At 37.2% G+C, this 21,626-nt stretch overlaps 1 protein-coding gene across 7 annotated transcripts in view; it reads right to left on the reverse strand.

Annotated features, from left to right (window-relative positions):
- Nucleotides 1-21,626, reverse strand: part of pnt (ETS transcription factor pointed) — an 835,053-nt gene that overhangs the window by 204,087 nt on the left and 609,340 nt on the right. For all 7 annotated transcript variants that reach the window (XM_069825637.1, XM_069825636.1, XM_069825634.1 and 4 more), the window contains one exon: nucleotides 8,404-8,520. In XM_069825637.1, coding sequence (XP_069681738.1) covers nucleotides 8,404-8,520 — 117 coding nt within the window. The remainder of the gene's footprint in view (nucleotides 1-8,403; nucleotides 8,521-21,626) is intronic.

Consider the following 21,626-nt stretch of genomic DNA (forward strand, 5'->3'; position numbering starts at 1 on the left):
GGTTTGATGTCCACTCAGACTCCTAGAAATTCAGTACCGAGTGTTTTCCGACCACGTCACCTCCTTCTAGTGCCGAGGTCAAGAAAGTGTGGGAATGCACGTAGCGCGTATACGGTTACTTTTACCTTTAATTGGTCTGCATTAGCTCTCCGTCCAATGACAATCAAGCACAACTTCGAAGGAAGCACACTGAGAAAAGCATTTATTTTACTCTTGGCCAATGAACGGCCGCAAGGGATTGGTTACAGGAGGTCACTGGAAAGTTGCAATATAACCACTACCCAATAGGCTAATTATAATTACATTTATTTCAAAAGAAACGTTGTAGATTTATGTAATTTCAGTGGCGAGATAATGTGAACCACTTCAATTTGTAAACCAGAATACATGTCATATTCTACAAACTACAAACCTGGCATATATACCGCAAAATAAAGTTACCTGAACTTGTGATTTGTCATAGATAGGGGGCGGATGTTGATGAAAAGTCATCTTCTTATGTTTCACATTAGGACGACTCCTATTAATATATAAATCCTTTCTATGTTAATATCAACGCAAAGTTTCTTGTATTGCATTTTTATTACGTTTTTGAACTAATAGATCATTTTTATTTTTTTTTTCCGGAATTTTTTGATCATTTTTAATATTTTGAAGAACTTTTAGACATTCTGAATGCTTTTACTTCCTTCTTTACATATAGGCCTGTTAAATCTTTTTCTAAGCAAACAGATCAATAGTAGGTCCTACTAGTAATTATAATTACTTATAATTAAGTAGATGATTATCTAATGAATAAGTGAATAACAGTGAAGTTTGAGTTTTATAGTTTGGAACAAACTCTAAAGTCCATCTCTCATTTCACAGAAGGCTACATCTCACACAACAGAAGTAGGCCTAATATAAAATGCTTGACAACATCTTAGTTTAAGTGAGGGCTTTGACCGCTACTGTTCTTTTGTTGGTACGAGGGTGTCTTTAGAATTTGTTTGGAAAGGGGGAAATTTTACACCGTTTCCTGGACAATAGGACGTTGTGTCCCCAATATGGTTCGGAAGGGATGTATTATAGTACAAACTATTTTTAACACAAAGATTACATGAATGCACGCTGCGCCCACAATTTGTTTTATCATTTACACTCCCCGATCTGGAAGGTCTGGTAACAAAAGTGAAGAGCACAAGGAGGAGGAGACGGAGAATGAAGGCACTGACATGGACCACCCCTCATTGAGACACATTGTTAAACCTGATTAAAATCTATAGTTTACTCTTAAAACTTTCATTTTGTTGCATGTTCTTTTCCTTTATCTTAGTCAAGTTCCAGGAAGTTGCCTCCTTCTTCGACATTTGCAGGGCAGTCATTGAAACAAGGTGACTATTTTTTAAGAAGTTGTGGTGCGAGTAGGCCTGAGGTGAATAATATTTAAATGTCATTTTGTTTTAATTTTATGTAATTTTTCCATTATTTTAAAGACATTTTATTGATCATTTTAAGTAGATTTTTAGGTCATCAACACCGCCCCTAGTCATAAATAATAATGACAGTAGTAATAATGACAATACAGTAATATTAATACCAACTCTTCTGTTTTTTTTGTAGACAGTATAGGAGTCATGCAGACATGTAAACCTGGAACTATGTAAGCGCAACTAGGAAAAACAGTTGAAAGCTACTGGGGACCATGTGTGATCTGTCTGACGGTATTTTTACTGTTTGCAGTGTGCCGTGTCGGAAACAGGATGTCTACTACTTGGACCTGGGCCACGCTGACCGACAGGCGTTCACAACTCAATGTGCTGAAATACAGCCTTAATTCTTGAAGTGGGTTCTTTGGGACTATTAAGTACAATCCAGCGAGATGTACACGGGTGTTATAGCACAGCCAAGTCCCATACAGTAAGTCTAACATCTTGCATTGGTGTATGATACTATGGTATGGTAGGGTATACAAAGTCGGTAATTAACTTATAGATAGGTCTACATCGAAACCACAATAACCACTTTCACTTTCTGAGACATGGCTCTAATTCCAGCCCAAGACTATACAATAATTATTTTATTAATAATTACCCTCACCTAGCATTAATGAACGATTTTGGATTTAAAAAAGGAGTGAGCGACCAGCGTAGCTCAGTCGGCTAAGGCGCTTGTCAGCAGATCTGGAAATGCGCTCGGGCGTGGATTCAATTCCCGCTTGGGCCGATTACCTGGTTGGTTTTTTTTTAGGTTTTGCCAAAGTGTAAGACGAATGTCGGTAATCTATGGCGAATTCTCGGTCTCATCTCGCCAAATACCATCTCACTATCACCAATCCCATCGACGCATAATTACTCACCTAGCATTAATGAACAATTTTGGGTTTAAAAAAGGAGTGAGCCACAGCCGTAGCTCAGTCGGCTAAGGCGCTTGCCCACCGATCTGGAGATGCGCTCAGGCGTGAGTTCGATTCCCGCTTGGGCCGATTATCTGGATGAGTTTTTTAGGTTTTGCCAAACTGCAAGGCGAATGTCAGGTAATTTATGGCGAATCCTCGGTCTCATCTCGCCATATACCATCTCACTATCACCAATCCCATCGACGCATAATTACCCTCACCTAGCATTAATGAACGATTTTTGGTTTAAAAAAGGAGTGAGCCACAGCCGTAGCTCAGTCGGCTAAGGCGCTTGCCCGCCGATCTGGAGATTCGCTCAGGCGTGGGTTCGATTCCCGCTTGGGCCGATTATCTGGATGTATTTTTTAGGTTTTGCCAAACTGCAAGGCGAATGTCAGGTTATCTATGGCGAATCCTCGGTCTCATCTCGCCAAATACCACCTCACTATCACCAATCCCATCGACGCTAAATAACCCAGTAGTTGATACATCGTCATTAAATAGTCTAACCAAGTAAAAAAAAAATTACGAATAATATTTCCTCATTCTTATGTTATAATTAATTTTATTTCATTTTGTAATGTACAGTCTTAGAAATAAGTTTTGTCGCACAGATACTTCATGAGTCCCAGAAAGGAGACAGTGCGCATGATCAGACATACAACGAAACAAAACTAATTTTATTAACTCAACTAGTCGTTCTCTTGTGAACCAGGTAGCTCTTCCTCTGATCATGCGCCCTGCCTAAAATATCTGAGCGACAAAACTTTCTTCTAAGACTGTACGCTATTTTGCATTTATATATGATTTTAATGTGCTAGTGTATATAATTTTAATTCTACGTTTCCAAGAACACTTCCGAGCACAAGTTTTGAGTTTTTCGGGACTAAGCTAATTATAAATTGTATAATTTTAAACTGTGTTTAAAAGAGCTGAATAAATTATATTATATTTATTATTATTATTATTATTATTATTATTATTATTATTATTACAGTATTACTATCAACAATCACAGTCAACAACAAAACAACCATTACCGAAATCTTAACATCCATAATTACCATCACTGCCACCCTAACGATATTATGATGGCTCTGTAGTTGAGTATGGTCGAACTTCGTTTCATCTTTGGTTGGTTAAGTATGAAGACAAATTCTACATCTACAGCTACCGGGAGCTTGCAGGTTGCTGTATTGCCAGAAAAATATCAATGTAATCGCGCCGCCAAGTGGCGGCAACTTCTCTAGCACAACTGTCGCACCTCAGAGCATACATATCAGGCGTTGAATTTTAATTATATCGTGGGAAGTAACCAGAGACGCACCATCTCTATGACAATTAAGCAAAGAAGAAATAATTGGGAAACCATTCCAAAACAAAAAAACATCAACGAGAATTGTGCATTGTCTGTCACATCAATAGTCTGAATCTATGGTAAGGTGCACGAAAATGGAGCATTTGGGAGGAGGTAATATGTTTGAAAGTGAGAAAACGACAGGAATCCACCCGCAGTTTGCAAGTTAACGTTGGATAACAATTTCGATTAAAATTTAAATAGAATGAACCACTTTTATTTTAATTATATTTATTTATTCATTAGGCACGAATGATAAATGAATAATTTAATTAATATTAGTGAATGAATAAATCGGGAAATAGAAGGTGAAACGATTAAAAAGTATGCAAAAACGCGTCATTAGAAGGGAAATTGGGTTTAATTATATTTATACATTACACAAATGAATAAATGAATAATTTAATTAATATTAGTGAATGAATAAATCGGGAAATAGAAGGAGAAACAATTAAAAAGTATGCAAAAACGCGTCATTAGAAGGGAAATTGGATTTGAGAGGAGGTGTCTATGTGGGCGCCAAGCCTGCTGGTCACTTGTCTCACTCCAATTTTCTGCGTTCGATTTGAAAAAAAAGTTAAAAGAATTACTGTACATTACACGATTAGCCCCACATCGCTACAGTAATTACACTTATTCATGAACTTCACTGATTGATTTCTATAAAAAAAGGAGTAGGCTTATTGTATTAACTCAATCTGTCATGGCCTGATCCCTGCTTTTAAATCGACTCTCTCCGACAGATATTTTATCTGAAATTAACTGCTCACATTGTCAAATTTTGTGAAGATATTGGGAAATACAACGTCGCTCTGCCTCATGACCCTCGATATTCTCGCATACATTCTAGCAGCCTAATGCTTGTTTGCTTCGAGTAGCCATTTCATAGCTTGGTTACGTCACATTGAATATCATTCCAAGATAATTACCAATTCTTGGGCCAAAAACCCGAAAACTATTATAGGTAACTAAACTCTGACAGTAGATTCTGAGCGTCCGTGCTTTATTATGCATTTACTCGCAATATGTATATACTGTATCTCTCAAAGTCTGTAAGCTAAAGGCTCCTTAATGTGTTCAAATTATATAAAACTGTTGCATGTCTTTGTTAAGAGGGTAATAAAGAATGTAATAATGAAAGTACAAAAAAATGCATAGGCCTAGACAGAAAGCTTTTTATTTATTCTTTCACTTACACATGGGGCTGTACCGGCTATCTCCTATAGTGTCTGAATAATTGCTGTTCAAGGTTGTTACACCTAAACCTGGTGTATGCTTTCATTATAGTGTACCCTCGTAGATAAACATTATGCCACGGTTAAAAAATCTAGAAAGAACTTTAATTTTCTAGAACATGTGTCAAAAAGTTTCATAAATTTTCTATCTGAACAATATTACGTTACGGCGGAGATTGGCTCAGTGATTGCATTCGGGAGATCTCGGGTTCAAATCTCGGTGCCGGCAAATCTGATTGGGATTTTAGTGGTTTCATCGATCATAAAATAACTAGGAATCTACAGGTAGTTATAAAATACGTAGGAATCTAGTTATGAAATAAGTGGGAATCTAGTTATAAAAATGTAGTAATCTAGTTACAAAATACTTAGGAAACTAGTTACAAAATACGTAAGAATCTGGTTACAAAATAACTAGGAATCTAGTTATAAATTAATAAGGAAACTATTAACAAAATATCAAGGTATCTAGTTACAAAATGATTAAGATATTTATAAAAATCTAGGGATCTAACTATAAAATAACAAGGGATCTAGTTATAATATATCTATAAATCTAGTTATAGTTATAAAATAACTAGGAATCTAGTTATAAAATATCTAGGAATCTAGTAATAAAGTAATTAGGAATATAGTAATAAAATAACTTGGAATCTAGTTATAAAATAACTAGGAATCTAATTAGACATATCTAATTAGTACTTAAAAAGGTAAATTATTCAAGTGAACCTTCAATTATTATTATAGGTGTTCCCCAAGGCACAGTTCTAGGCCCTATTTTATTTTCAATATATATTAATGACTTATTAAAAATTGACTTACAACAATACAATGGTGTTCATTATTCTTATGCAGATGAATAGTTTTACTTTTTGGTGGAAAAAGCTGGTATGATGCATATAATAATTGAAATAATGGATTTTCTTCTCAATTCTAATAGTTCTAGTATTAAATTAAAAAAGTTATGTATCGATTTTATAAAAATTGAAAAATTGTAAATTTATATATTCTAATTGCATAGTAGACATAAGACAAATTGTATTATATACTTCTTAATTTCAATTCAGGAATCCGCCACTGAGCACGAGTTCTACTCTTTCAGGGGCGAGCTAAAGTATTTCTGTATATATTATATTTTATGTTACAATTACTAGCAGAATAAATAAATAAATAAATAAATAAATCCCGGATTTGTTCCGATTTACATAACAAATTACAGATAATGTTTCGCAAGATATAAATTCTTACTGACAGTACATGGTTTGCAGACGTGCCGACAGATGGGAGCAGTTAATTGTAACAACAAGGATGTCAATAGTCGCGAAACGATCTCGCATTTAAAACGTGTATTAATAAACTCAACAAAAATATTACACTCGATGAAAAATCACTTACTTATGAACGGAAGATCTTCTCATCACACAGTTATCAGAGAGTAGTTGCATATCACTCGCACTCGCTTGTGAATTCTTACATAAGCAAAGAGTATCATAGCAACCGTAACTTATCGATCAAAACAGTTGAATGTTTAACACATAGCGCAAATTTATAACTTACAGCATTAACAAATTGGCTTAATTTAATTACCGAAGTGTGAACAGGGCAAAGTGTGCCCTGCGCGATACTTTTCAACAGGTTTAAGCTTGTATAGCTAGCAGCAAGTCCATTACTGTTTCCGCCGTGGTAAACTGCTAAAATTAAAAACACCGTCTGGTTTGCAAAGCAAGGTATAAACTAAAAACTCAAGCTCTCAGAAACGTCCATATATTAAAGATTAATTGAAACCACTGAGTCCGGTAGCCTAGAAGTCTACTGACCATACGAACTGTAAAACTGTGCTTGAAGTCAAATTACCTAAACAAAGCGCATTAAACTTGGATAACAAAATGTTGGGTACAAAACAGAGAATTGGGAATTTTGTGTACAGTAGAATTTCGCTAATAACTATAAGACATATTACACTTAAAACCTGGAGTCTTACCTAGCTGCTTATTATAGTTGCACTTCAAATAAGCAAAAATGTTGCGCGTTGTGTACAAATATTATATTATGAAGACAAATCGTCTATTTCAATTTCAGCTGTCGTGAATGTTTATTTCTCGTAACGCGTTCCAAGCGTGTAGTTACAATTCAGTTCTTTCTTAGGTCACTAATGATATTCCTGTCTGTAGTTCATTCCCTTGAACTGTCATTCAGAAGATATTCATAAATTCATTAGACATATCTATTAACATACAATGCTATGAATCGCTTGTAATACTGTCTACGAAAATCAGTCGGGTATTCAAAATAAATACAGTTATTAGTGATTTCATACCGAGAATTTTTGAGATATTACTTGCTTTTGCAGTACCGAACAGTAGCCTACTGCGGAATCATATGCCTTTTTTTAACCATAGAATGGGAGATTGCAAAATAATATTCTATTTTGAAAATCTCCGAAACGAACAAAAGTTATTTACTAAGGTTTTCAATAATGCTCTATACCAGGTGGTCTTACCGACTTTAAAATTATTTATAGCCAGAAACTTGTATTAATTCTTACAGTACATTTTAGACTTGTACAGAAGAAGAAGAAACACTTTCGGCTCTATTTTCTGCGTTAATTTCACAAGATAACTCGTATAGATAACCAGAATACATATTTACATCCGTGAAGGAGTAGACTATTTGGTGGGGGAACCATTGTTATGACAGGCTATATTTAAATATACAGAATTTCGCTATTTCGTGTACCTTCGTCATCAGTGTTGCCAACTTCGATGGCTTCCCACTGAATCGGGGATTCTTGTGTAGTGTTGTTTTATACCTCTGTTTTCGAAGTCAGAAATATGGCAACTCTGGAGAGAATTCCAGTAAATAAGTCACAACAACAATTGGCAACAGTACCTCAGTTTGAAAAATGTTCGATTACTTAGTTCTGCGCTTCTCTTGAATTATCCAAAATCAAGAAAGGAAAAATAAATTGAAGGTTGTTTGTATGCAATGATAGCGGGTGGCCAGTGAACAGTTGCAGCTATTCTGCAATTGCAGTAACATTTGGCTACAGTAATCTTTCTTTTAAAGAATAGTTGCTGTGATAGCGCTTCTGTTGTGATTTCGGTAACTTTTATCATGGGAAAACATAAAGTGTCATTCGTTCAGAAATTTAAAAAAGAGTGGCTAGGAAATGTTAGTTTAAAAGAATGAATTTCAGCGGTGTATGAGGACTTAAGCGAGGTTTAAATTTTGTCGATGCAATTTGGGTTTTCCAGGTAGGCCTATTTATAACAACTAAATGCTTACATTAAAAAGTTATAATTTTTTCTATAAAAAGTAAGTTTCCGAATTCTCAAGACTGCGTAGCAAGTTATATAAAATTTGAAATACCTATTGAAAAATTCCTTTAATAAACTTCCTAGATACAGTAAGTAAAGGAACCTCTGTAACCTTACCTTTGACAATGTTGAGCCGCAACTGTTCCTTCTCCCACGAGGCGAAAGACGCCTTGAGCGCCTCTGTCATCTTCTTGTTGGTGCCAGGGGTAAGAGGCGGCACCTGAGTCGGTATATCTGAAACAAACGCGAAGAGACATGCGTCAGTCAATCGGCCCTCATTCGCATTAAATCAGGCGAGATCTGTCAAGCTGGCATGGGTGGCAGGCCCGCATTAATTCGGTGGTGGAATGTCTCAAGGCCTCCTGGCAATGCACACGGGGAGGCGGACCGAAAAGAAAACAAAGAGATAGCCTGCAACACTCGCGAACTGGTTTATTAAAATATTTACAACTTGCAGGAAATGAGTCAAGCTGTAGATTATGGTAATTGAATGAATATCCGCCAAACGGCTTTTCTAGTTTTCTGATCATATATATGGATGTTGGCGAGTAACGGTGAACCAACCAAGGGCTTATCATGGAGAAAACATTAAGTATACCTAAAACCAATTGTTTTGAAGGCTGCAGTCAATTTCATCATGAGAAAATTCAGATACCAACGTCCTATGCCTCTTAAAATAACTACTAGTGGCCTATAGCAGCAACTGCTGCTTGATAGAAATTGAAAATCACAACATAATGCTGCTACTTACGATGAAGATGATGATGACATATTTCGTTCATTGGACTAATATAGTAATATGTAATACTGCCTTCATACACAATTTATTTCATTTCTTGTTACGGAAAACATTATTTCTACATAGTCGTTTATGAGTTCTTGATGCAGTTGCATTTCTAAATTTTTTATCACCTTTGACCCGAACAAATGTAACTTTTCATTCTGGAAAGGAAATTTAAAATGTTACATTTGTTCAGATCAAATTTCTGTACATCTCAGGGTAAAACTAAAATTATTTCACTCATTTATTATAATACACTGCTCTCTTAAATTTATATATAAAGGGTAAACTAGGGTCTGTTGGACAGTCGGGCATGTTGGACACTCTGTACTTTAACGTGTTACCTCGCCACTTGTGGGCACCACATTCTGCTAGAAGTCAATGACGGAAGTAGCCACGAGTGGGAGCAACAGTAACAAATATAAATGATACTCGGGAGGAAATTAAACATAGAATAAATATGGGAAATGCCTGTTATTATTCGGTTGAGAAACTTTTATCATCCAGTCTGCTGTCGAAAAATCTGAAAGTTAGAATTTATAAAACAGTTACATTACCGGTTGTTCTGTATGGTTGTGAAACTTGGACTCTCACTTTGAGAGAGGAACAGAGATTAAGGGTGTTTCAGAATAAGGTGCTTAGGAAAATATTTGGGGCTAAGAGAGATGAAGTTACAGGAGAATGGAGAAAGTTACACAACACAGAACTGCATGCATTGTATTCTTCACCTGACATAATTAGGAACATTAAATCCAGACGTATGAGATGGGCAGGGCATGTAGCACGTATGGGCGAATCCAGAAATGCATATAGAGTGTTAGTTGGGAGGCCGGAGGGAAAAAGACCTTTAGGGAGGCCGAGACGTAGATGGGAAGATAATATTAAAATGGATTTGAGGGAGTTGGGATATGATGATAGAGAATGGATTAATTTTGCTCAGGATAGGAACCAATGGCGGGCTTATGTGATGGCGGAAATGAACCTGCGGGTTCCTTAAAAGCCAGTAAGTAAGTATATATATAGAGTGTATAGTTCATTTCAATTTGTTTATATTCTCATTATGTATCCCATGCGTCTATTAGTGTTTTGATATATGACTATCTCCAGCAATTTCCATGTTATATCCCACTTATATTATCTTATGTAACCGATCTTGAGAGATGTAACAGTCCACTTTATTTTATGTAATCTCTTAGGTGTCTACTTCTGTATTGTTTTGTATTTTGTTTATGTGTTCTAGGATCTGTATATTTCCTATAGCCTACATGATTTAAACCCAACTGAGTGGAAGAGAAGGCCTTATGACTACAACTCTGTCAGGCAAAATAAAACTGCTGCTGCTATTGCTGCTACTGCTACATGTTTTATCACGGCTGGCTGGATTCGAAACTACTTTGTTTTAAACAAGCAATAATTTTACTCATCCAAGGCCTACTGTAATTAATGACGATACCGTATTAAAGGAAAGTATGACGTGATCTCGAATGTCAAGCGCAGAATCATTTTACGTTAAAAGCTGTAGCTACAGTACATAGACAGATGACATACCGGAAACGACTTCATCTGAATCAGAGGTGATGAAAGCGTGCATGTCTGTGATAACCTCGAAACTGCAGAGTTCGACAGAATCGCAATACTTCATATTATTATAATGAGAAATTAATAGGGCAGACTTCCTGTGCCAGGGATACACGGCAGTATGCGAATTCTATTTTATATCACCACGGCTCCTTGTTTAATAGCAACAAGTATCCTCAGCACGAACTGTTTCTTATAAAATTATGTCGATGTAGACATAATTATTTGGTTTATTTTAACACGACAATGGTCAGGACCGGTTTTTTTTTTTCATTAGCGGTGATCGAGAAATCTGACTGAGAGATGAATTGAATGTTTTATCACAAATGTGAGTAATTTATGGCAGTTATTTGAAGGCAAATTTTCGTAAAAGATCTTCATTTATACGACAAAAACGAACGAAAAAAAGGCCGTAAATTTTCTAGCTGACTAGTGTCAGCAATCGTCAGAACTAGTGAGGTCTTTGCTTCTTCACTAGTTCTGAAGATGGCTAACACGAAGCCGAAACCAGTCAACTATGTAATTTACAATTTAGTTTTCATCTTCACACATGAAAGTTCTTGTTATAACTAACTGTAAGTGATAAAATGTGTTAAAAGTGTATAATCAAGACATATAAAAAGGGCATTTAAAATTATTTTAAATAATACGCATAGGCCTATTAGCTTTGAAGAAGGTAACTACAAAAGAATATGGAGACAAATTACTTGGGAATGTGTGATAATCTGGAATTATATTATTCTCATTAATGGCCTACGGGGTCATTGACGGCTGGGTGTTATTAAATCTCTCTAAATATTTAATTTATTTAAGAAACACATTAGTTTTGAAATTGTTAGCTGAAAGTGTATTGGTAGGAATGGAATTATCAATGGCCTATACGATAATTGATTTCTGCATTTTCATAAACTTTTCCTTTTTAATACAACTCAGATGAGGTGGGGGTAAAGTAAAAATAAATGTACAGGTGACAGGAAATATGAAGGACCAAAATGTTGCCACGCGTTGTATGCTGATGTTTGAAGAATGAAAGTAAGTGTGAGATTGAGTATTTTTCACACAATTTTCTTTCTAAATTCAATTTTTATATAAAGTTGAGTTAAGTAGCAATAAGACTGAGTTACAAAGGGTATTATTATTATTTATTATTATCATTATTATTAACTTTATTTTGCCATGAACGTTGCAAATACAATGCCGTATTAAGATTATTGCTAATTAAGACTGACATTAGGCCTACAGGGCAAAGGCGTGGGTTCGATTCCCGCTTTGGCTGACTACCAGGTTTGATTTTTTCCGAGGTTTTCCGAGGTCAAGTAATCTATGGTGAATTCTCGGCCTTATCTCACCAAATACTAACTCGCTAGCACCAAATCCATCGACGTTAAAGAGTCTAGTAGTTGATACAGCGTCGTTAAATAATCAAGTAAAATAAAAATAATAAATCCACGAAATTACTATCAAATTTTAAACTATTAGTACAATATTTTAACTATTTTTCACGAAAATAACAAAATCGCCACAAAACCTCGCTCTGGTAATGATGACGTAACGGTAACGGAGTAAGAACAAAGCAAGCATGAAGAGTACCAAGAGATACTGGGGAACGTGTCACACACTGACTCTATGCACTACATATATGAGAGAACGTGTAGAGAATCGAACTTTGGTGCCATGTAATTTGATGATTAAAGCGGAGGTCAGCAGGTGGGGGTGGCTGACCCCGCACCTGTTATTGCTTTCTTTTGTGCCGCTGTCATGCTCTGTCCTTGACTCACTACGCAGACATGGAAACAATTTCCAAGTGCACCGATCCGTCACAATCCCTCTGAACACTTCAGCGGTACAGTGCCGCTCAAAAACTCTTCCAGTCTGATATAAGCCCTTCAACTGTTTTAAGAGTAAAATTCTAACGACTAAGCAGGCTAAAATTGTATCAAAAAAAGATATAAATTCCGTATATCTAAACCAATAATTCCACCAAGAAAACCGACTAGTTCGGATGTCAGAGCCATGACAATATCACCTGCAACATCTTCAATTCATCTCCACTTCTGTATAACAAAATACAGCATGTCTGGGTTGTATATTTACCAATAAAACACCAATAATTTTCGCTGTATTAGATTACGGTAGGAAATCCTTGTATTTATGATATTTGCGGCAATTTAAGAAAAGTATCACACCGTGGCTCTGGCGTAGTGATCATGATCAGAAAGCGACAACATGGCGATGTGGACGTCTCAACAGAATTTTAAAAGTTGCCACAATTCAATGTCAAATCTTGTGTTTTGTGGTATAGAAACTAATGAATTTTGTGTCACACTCAAAGAAGTTCGATGTGTGCACCCTCAGTGGCACAGCAGATGTCCAACCTCTGCTACTTCATCTCCAACCAGGTATTAAGTCAAATTTTCGGTGTTACGTTATCGATAGCCTGCAGAATATTGCATTACAAATCCTTCAAGTTCTCCACAGGTGTCCGATACATTTGGTCCTTCACAAACCTCACAGCAAAATATCCAGAGGGGTAAGACCTGGAGAGCGTAGAGGACAAGCGAGTGGTTCAAAACGAATTGACTTCTTCAGACTTCTTGCTAAGGTCTTGCGAATTCATTCTACGGTTTCCTCGGACACCTTTCTCTTATCACGTCTTCAACGAATGGAAAGAACACTGCTCTTTTCTTGTAACTGCGTATCCCCTTGAAGGATGTTCACATAGGTAGAAATATCGTCGTATCATCTAAGGTTAAATTCATGTACAGCCTAAATGCACGTTATACAGGGTGTAACGAAAATAGTGGGCCAAACTTCAGATATGGATTCCTCATACGTAGAGAAGAAAAAAAGATTATATTATGAACATGGGTCAGGAAATGCCTGGTTGCCGAGCTATAGGGGTTATGAGGATGATTGTGCACTACACAAACTTAGGTATTAGTTGATTAATGTTTCAGTTTGTATGCATTTGTTTACAGGAATTGTTTAAAATGTCCATCTCCTGCCTGAATATACGCCGCAGTTCGTCGCATTGACGTCCGGACCTGCTCCCAAATTCCTGGTGTAGCACGTATTATCCGACAGTGTTGCTCAATTCGCACACATTTCAGTCTGGATGTACGTAGACATCTTAATGCAACATTCCGTGGCCGATGGATAGGGCGAGGTGGAACTGCTTGGCCTTCACGATCACCAGATCTCAATCCACTGGACTTCTATTTGTGGGGGCATTTGAAGTCGCTTGTGTATTCGACTCCTATGAACAATGTGGAAACTCTCCGCCGCGAACTGAACAACAGTCGGACAACACATGTTTTTTTTTTCGTGGGTTATTTTACGACGTTTTATCAACATCTTTGGTTATTTAGCGTCTGAATGAGATGAAGGTGATAATGCCGGTGAAATGAGTCCGGGGTCCAGCACCTAAAGTTACCCAACATTTGCTCAAATTGGGTTGAGGGAAAACCCCGGAAAAAAACCTCAACCAGGTAACTTGTGCAACACATGCTACGCCAGGAATTTGGGAGCAAGTCCGGACGTCAATGCGACAAACTACGGCCTGTATTCAGGCAGGAGGTGAACATTTTGAACAGTTTCTGTAAACAAATGTACACAGACTGAAACATTAATCAACTAATACCAAAGTTTTGTAGTGCACAATGATCCTATAGTGCGGCAATTAGGCATTTCCGGAACCATGTTCATATATATATTTTTTTCTTCTCTACATATGAGGAATTGATACCTGAAGTTTTGCCCACCATTTTCGCTACAACTTTTATACACTTCACAAATTTCATTTTTATCAGTGAATAAAGCAGAACATTTTCTGTCGAGCCATCCACGTGTTCATCTTTTCGTATTCTGATCATACGCACCATGCTAGCGACACGTTGTGATATTTTTCATAAATTGCCATAGATGTCATCATCATAAATATAAGTATTTCCAACCGGAATCTAATATAACGAAAGTTAAAAATTCTTGTAAAGTTAAGCCTACAAGCCGGACATGCTATTCCAGCAATTATTATACGTCTGCTTGTAGGCTACAGTGTGTTTCAATGGAATAACCCAATGAAACGCTCTGTAGTAATTCTACTTTGTGACCGAGAGGAGGTATCAGACCTAATACCAAGAAAAGATATTACGTAATTGTAACATTACTTTCAACCTGAAAGGAGCTGGGTGAGCGTAAAAGACAGGACAAAAAAATTCTGCACTCACTTTGTAAATCACGAAAATTAGGGGATCGAGCCCCAGTCCTCCAGCAAGAAGAGTCAGTTGACAGAATCGCGGTGAAGCTCTGAAAATGATGACGCAATGCGTATGTACTTGTTTTCAAAAGAATGTGCGAATAGTTATATGCGGCTAGAAACTGTCAGAACTTTAAATTTGGTTCCTACGATTAAACAGGAATTCCTTGCGATGTCCTGAAGACAAAGGAAGACAGTTGAGCTGTTTCTATGGAAACCCATGCTGAAGCACCTGGCCGCTCGCAATTATCCGAGTTCGTCATCTACTGGCGAAACAATGGCCACCTGCTGCAGGCATAATAATGGCTGACACACCTAATTGCTGGCCGCTTATTAAACGTCGCTGTATCAACTGCAACACCCGTGTCTGGGTCTTACAAAACGGTTTATCGACTGCTTCTGGTCATTCAGTGTCTTAACGCAACACCGTGAATCATAAAGAGGTGGGCGGCACAATTATTGCCTGCCTAGTGCTCAGAGATAAACGATGTCTTCACCAGGGCTATTGCAATTATAATTACAATCTGATCTCCTTGTTCTCAACGTCGCGTCGTGTACAGCGGGGATATGTAGCCATTTGTCCGACACTACGTACTATAGGCCTACAACTGGCAAAACTCCGTTGTAGGAGGTTGCTAAACCTTACCGCTCTGCTGGAGGCGGAGTCTGCAGTTTCCCTCTATTAATCTGAACCATTGTTGACAAGTCATCTGATGCATCACTGCTATCAGTACGCGCTACTATTGGCTGACAATTAGGAAGGAGGAGGTGAATAGTATAGGCCTATTGTATCACTCTTTAAGATTGACGCATGAGCAGACGAATGGCCGTGTGTATTGTAGTATAGAATTTATTGCGCGTAGAAGTACAGTAGTGCCATCTCTTAGAAGACAGGCACACCGTTGTGTGGATGAAGTTAGATGTTTACATAGTTAACGAACGAAACACTCTAGCGCGCTGTGGAGAAGCCCTTTTTTTTTTTTACGTATTTTTAAGCGTATAAAATGTGCAGTATGAGACGAAGAGAGTAGCTACTATCTTCCGGTCCACACCTGTGGAGTAACTGTTAGCGCGTCTGGCCGCGAAACCAGGTGGCCCGGGTTCGAATCCCGGTCGGGGCAAGTTACCTGGTTGAGGTTTTTTGCTGGGTTTTCCCTCAACCCAATATGAGCAAATGCTGGATAACTATCGGTGCTGGACCGGCATTATCACCTTCATCTCATTCAAACGCTTAATAATCCAAGATGTTGATAAAGCGTCGTAAAATAACTTACTAAAAACTATCTTCTGTCTCTGTCGCTCTCGCTTTGTCTTTCTGACAACAGTGCGCCTCAAACAACATTAAATTGGCTTATCCCATGTTCAGAGTTGTTTAGTGTTCACTATAGTTTCCGAGTCCACCGTAGCTATTCTTGTGTGGACGTCGTTAAAGACAGGTAACATTCAAAATACTATAGCGCTTGCGTTCTAGAGTCGCGCATGACGTTATTGTTTAATACCCACTAAACGAGAGACGTGAGAGAGAAGGAGGCAATCTTACACTAAAGACTGACCTGAAATATGCTAACGTGGTAGGAATAGAACAAAGCTATATTACACTATCGACAAAGAACAGAGATGTCAACGCGCCTGCACTGCGTGCTCTCAAGAACCCGCACATTTTTTTAAGAGTGGTGACTATATTATCTTGTCAAAAAATGAACCTTGCTTGTAGTATCAGCACGCAGTGACATTCCTGATCTACAGTAAACCGTACTTTACAGGAGCAGATCTCTATTCTTCAAGAGACTCAAGACAAATGACCAGGGCCGGATATTTATGGAGATCGTGAAAATCACGACGTAATAAATATACAAAAGATTCTTTACTAATCTTTAGGAATTATGTGATTCTGATTAATAATATGAGGATAAAACAATCGCGACAAATCGCGAAATAGTTCTAATAGCGAAATATGAACACATTCCCGAATTATTACTATTGCGTCGTTTTATAGCGAATTTCGTATTCTGAGTTTTCTTTTCGGATTTTTTTTTCACTTGAATTTGTTGTATATCCAAGTAGGCTACGTTGCATGGTATTCTAGGTGTTCTGATTACATTAGTGAACTCAAAAGACGGAAAATACAACATTTCACTAATAATTTGAAAGTGTTAATTTGAGGGCTGCAAGTTTTTTTTCTTCCATTTTTAATGAATATGTGTTAAATATATTCTCAATTCAACAAATATTCTATTGGCCATACCACACCTTTAATGTTAATTATTTGGAAAGTAATATTCATACTGAGTTAATACTCCAATTCCAAAATAACTGTATTTTCTAAAATTTCCGTTAATCTCCACCAAGAGTACAAATCAATCTCCAACAATCTCCGCCAACACCAATGTTAAAAAACACAAATGATAAAATTAATCTCCATAAATATCTGCCCCTGCAAATGGTTTAATCTGCACTCCAATCTGACCGATAGGAGCATTTGGTTTCCGCGCACTTTGAAATGGATGTTGCCTGGCTGTAGCTTACTTGGAATGTGTTCCATAACTTGTTGCCAAGTCCACCATTAGCTGTTCTTGTGTGGATATCGTTAGTTTACTTGGAGTGTGTTCCAGTGCTAGTTGCAGAGTTCGCTATGGCTGTGGAGAATCAAGGCTGTCCTCTCATAAGGCTTTCAGGCAAAATCTTAAAACATGCGTCAATTCCATTAATTTAACAGAAATTGGTGTCATATTAAACGAAAGAAAGAAATTTGAATACGAAATAGTTGCAGGACGAAATTACACGTCTGTCGATATATATTACCCACAATTAACAGAATTCTGTTCCCCGGGAGCGTTGTAGCGAGAATAACTAGTTTTTCCTTCCTGCCGCCATGTTAGTGAAACCTTTAATACTCAATTCATTAGGGTCTCGTATGCAGATGTCACTATATCTCAGAAAGTAAATTGCAAATAAAACACAGATACCTTATATTTAAGTAACGTAACAAGATTGTCTTTTCCTTCTGAAAAGCTGCAACAAATAATTTCAATATCCGCAGCCCCCATATCAGTACCTGCGGGTCCAGGTCCTGTAGGCCTACTGCTAGAGCAGTAATTACCGGCTAGCAGCCAGAGTCACACAAAACGAATTTGGCATGGACCATCCAGACTCGTGGTGGATGCTGGTACCTGTCATTACCTTATTATTATTATAATTATAATTATTATTATTATTATTATTATTATTATCATCATCATCATCATCATCATTCAGTTTCTACGTTTTACCAAGTTTACACCTTTACGTTTCATAAAGTCATAATTGCACCTTAAATAATAAGTGGAGAAAAACTTCGATAAATTCATTTTAAAAATGGTCAAATATCAGTACTTCTTTCTAACAGAAAATAAAAAAATATATATAATTTATTAAGGAATGTAGTTGAAAGAGCATGATATCGTAAGTATGAGTTTCAGTAATAAAATAAAAGAGAGAGAAAAAGAAAAAGTTAACACGTTTATGAATTATGAGGGAAAAGCTTCATCACTGCACAGTGAAGTGCAGTTGAGTTGAGTTCACTTTGAATTCGTAAAAAATATATATATAAATAATTCTTTTTTAAATCGTAAATATATATATATATTTTTTTTTTTTTCATATAGCAGAAGGACAGTGTTTTACAGATACAAATTTTCATTATTGTACATGTAGAATATTTCCAAAACTTTTACTGCTGTAAGCTGTACCTAACCCCTTAAATTCCTTGTTAGGTTTTAATTAACAGAAATTATTATGCAAATCAAGCTTTCAGGTTCGATACCCGGCCCCGGAACAATTTTTCCCTCGAAATTATTCAAATCAATCTTACAGGGAGTTATACCTGAAAGCTTGATTTGCATAATACACGTCACTGTTCGTTAACAGAAAACCACAATTTAAGTCACAAAGAGTTAGTGTGCTCTCAATGTTGGTTGCTTGACGGTTTTCAGCCCACTTTGAGATCTGTGGATATACAGGGAAAAATTGGATCGGTGTCTGGTAGAGTTCCCGGGTAGCTCAGTTGGTAGAGCGTTGGTACGTTAAACCAAAGGTCCCGGGTTCGATACTCGGCCCCGGAACAATTTTTCCCTCGAAATTATTCAGAAATTATTATTTTCTTTCTATGGTGCTTCTTACATTAAATCTTTCAATACTGGTATAGTTCAAAGTCGCTGTCACTGTGAAATGCCGGGCGAACACTTGAGAAATGTAGTTTTACTACAGTAGGAAGAGGCTAAGATACAATAAGCATTATTATCATCACGATTTCGTAACCTTGCAACCACACATAGTTAACACAGACTGTGCTAACGACGCATAACAAGACTGACTCAATTGTAATTACTAACGCACATTATAATGAATGCAGTCTGTGTCCCGACCACGCCACCCCTACTACTAGTATGGAGACAGTTGTAAGGATGAAAATAATGCAGCCAGAGAAGAAGGCGGTTTGGGGGAACTCGGCTGTTGTGAATGGGCTCAGTTCCATTGACAGTCTGCACAATGCAGCTATTTAAAGACTGCCACAGCGTCCCGACGTCCTTCCTGACCACTACGCAACCCGCATTACTGTGCGCCGTGTGAAGGTTCTCGCGTCGGGCCAGTAGTATTCACTAATATCGTGCATTTCAAGCGTTATCTTCCGTTCAAGTTTGTCGAGCGTGACAAGAACCGAAGTCTGCTTTGAAGAAACGGATCTGTCACAGCTCACTCGAACTTGCACCTTCTATGATCTGTACCCTTAAACTTTGCTGGTCTCTTCTATCTCCCCTCCCATTCCTTCATGCTTTCAGCTGCGTAAGGATTTTAGAACAAATATTGTGAAGTTTTATTTAGATGTAATGACACGTAATTTTTATTACAAAAGCATGATTAAACATCCACGGAAATATGCGTACATATTGGTAAACCACATGTTTTAAAAATACATGACAATGTCAATTTACCAATTACCGATAGAAAGTAACAATAATTATATCCTTCACATATATTCAAATAGGGGAAACTCGGCTAATTCCGCAGTAGTGCATATATGATTTTACTGCGGCTTTACAATAGCGTGAACGTGAGTTTTGAGAAGCTGTCAACAGGAGGCATGTCCTCTGCAGTGTTATAGAGAAAAATCCAGGATAGTGATCGACACCTCTGTCGGCAATATAGTGAAACATCGAAAGTTGGCTGTTTTTCGTGTTTTGCTACACAGCCTGTAAAGAAAGTGAGCATTGTTACATATAAATTCTTCCTTTTATGCTACTTCCATAATGTATTTCATAATTATTTACGACTGCGGAATTAGCCAAGTCCTATTGCGGATTTATCCGCACTGTTGCGGAATTACCCGAGTTGTTCTTTTTCAACTATAATGTATGTACAACTAAATATATTTGCATTTTAATAGGTCTCTTTATCTCATTTGGTAATGAAAGGTTTCGTCCATGTCTACATACCTTGATAATATTTTTCAATAAACATTTTGATAAAAATATGATAGATTTAGGCCTACTTCTTAATATTACGGAATTAGCCGAGTCTTCCCTACATCACAGTTGCTCGGTAGCAATATTTTGTGTGATTATAGGGCTACGGATGATGTTCGGTTGAAGTCAGTCGAATATGACGAAGTTCGATATTTGCCGATGTTCGCTCTGCAGAAGAAGGCCTGTCGTGTTTGTTCTACCTTGTTATAAAATTATTTGCTGTTCTCCACTCCCATCCCTTCATGTTTTAACCGCTTAAGAATTTTTGCACAGATCTTGCGATTAATTTTTCATACTCATATGATATAAGACGAAGTTTATAATGTCTTGGTTGTCTCTTCCACGTTCGAACATTGCAGGATACTATTTTCAACCGCTTAAGGATTTGAGAACATATCTTGCGATTCGTTTTTCATATGGAATAAGACGAATTTTGTCTTGGTTTCATCATGTTTGAACATTGGACAATAGTAGTAGGTACTATGAGCATAATATGTTTCTTTTAAATATATTTTGTTTGATTTATTTATACGTATATTGTTGTGAACCAGCGGGAATGATAGTCGCAGATATCTAATGAGGCCGTAATGAGATCGGAGTGGAGGGCTGCTGGCAAACCTGTCCGAACATCCATGCTTCAAACGCCGATCTGAATCGAGAGTCTGCGCAGCGGTCGACATCTGGGGAGCGGAGTTTTTCAAGCCTCAGACCCGATACAAAAAGTGTCAAAACAGTTTGGCCTGACGAAATGTCAACTGCAACCCAGACACGCAACGGACGGGCTGCCGTTGTCTTGGCAACGAGAACTGTAGCGCAAAGTGGATACGGTAGGGAGTGGAGAGCACAGAACTCGCTGGAAACCTACCGATTTGTTATGTTCAGGTTTAAAACCTCAAAACAAAATTAAGATGGCATCCGAAGTACCGTAAAACGTGATAAATTTCATAACTTTCATGAATTTATTACTATAAATCGCACGTTTAATGTTTATGACATCAAAAACAAATCAGTATTTTGCCCTTATAATATCAATCTGTAGCATATAGGCCTACAGAAAACAATTCATTGTGAGATACCAAGAATCAAAGATAGCTGGTACTTCAATACTACTAACCTTGAACCCTAAGAACCAAATTTAGGCCTAATAAATGATACTTTCATTATTCAAAAAAGTTATTTGTCTTCGTAAAACTAAACTATACTACATTACAGTCATTGCTATTAT

The sequence above is a fragment of the Periplaneta americana genome, chromosome 5, assembly GCF_040183065.1.
Source record: "Periplaneta americana isolate PAMFEO1 chromosome 5, P.americana_PAMFEO1_priV1, whole genome shotgun sequence".
NCBI lineage: Eukaryota > Metazoa > Arthropoda > Insecta > Blattodea > Blattidae > Periplaneta > Periplaneta americana.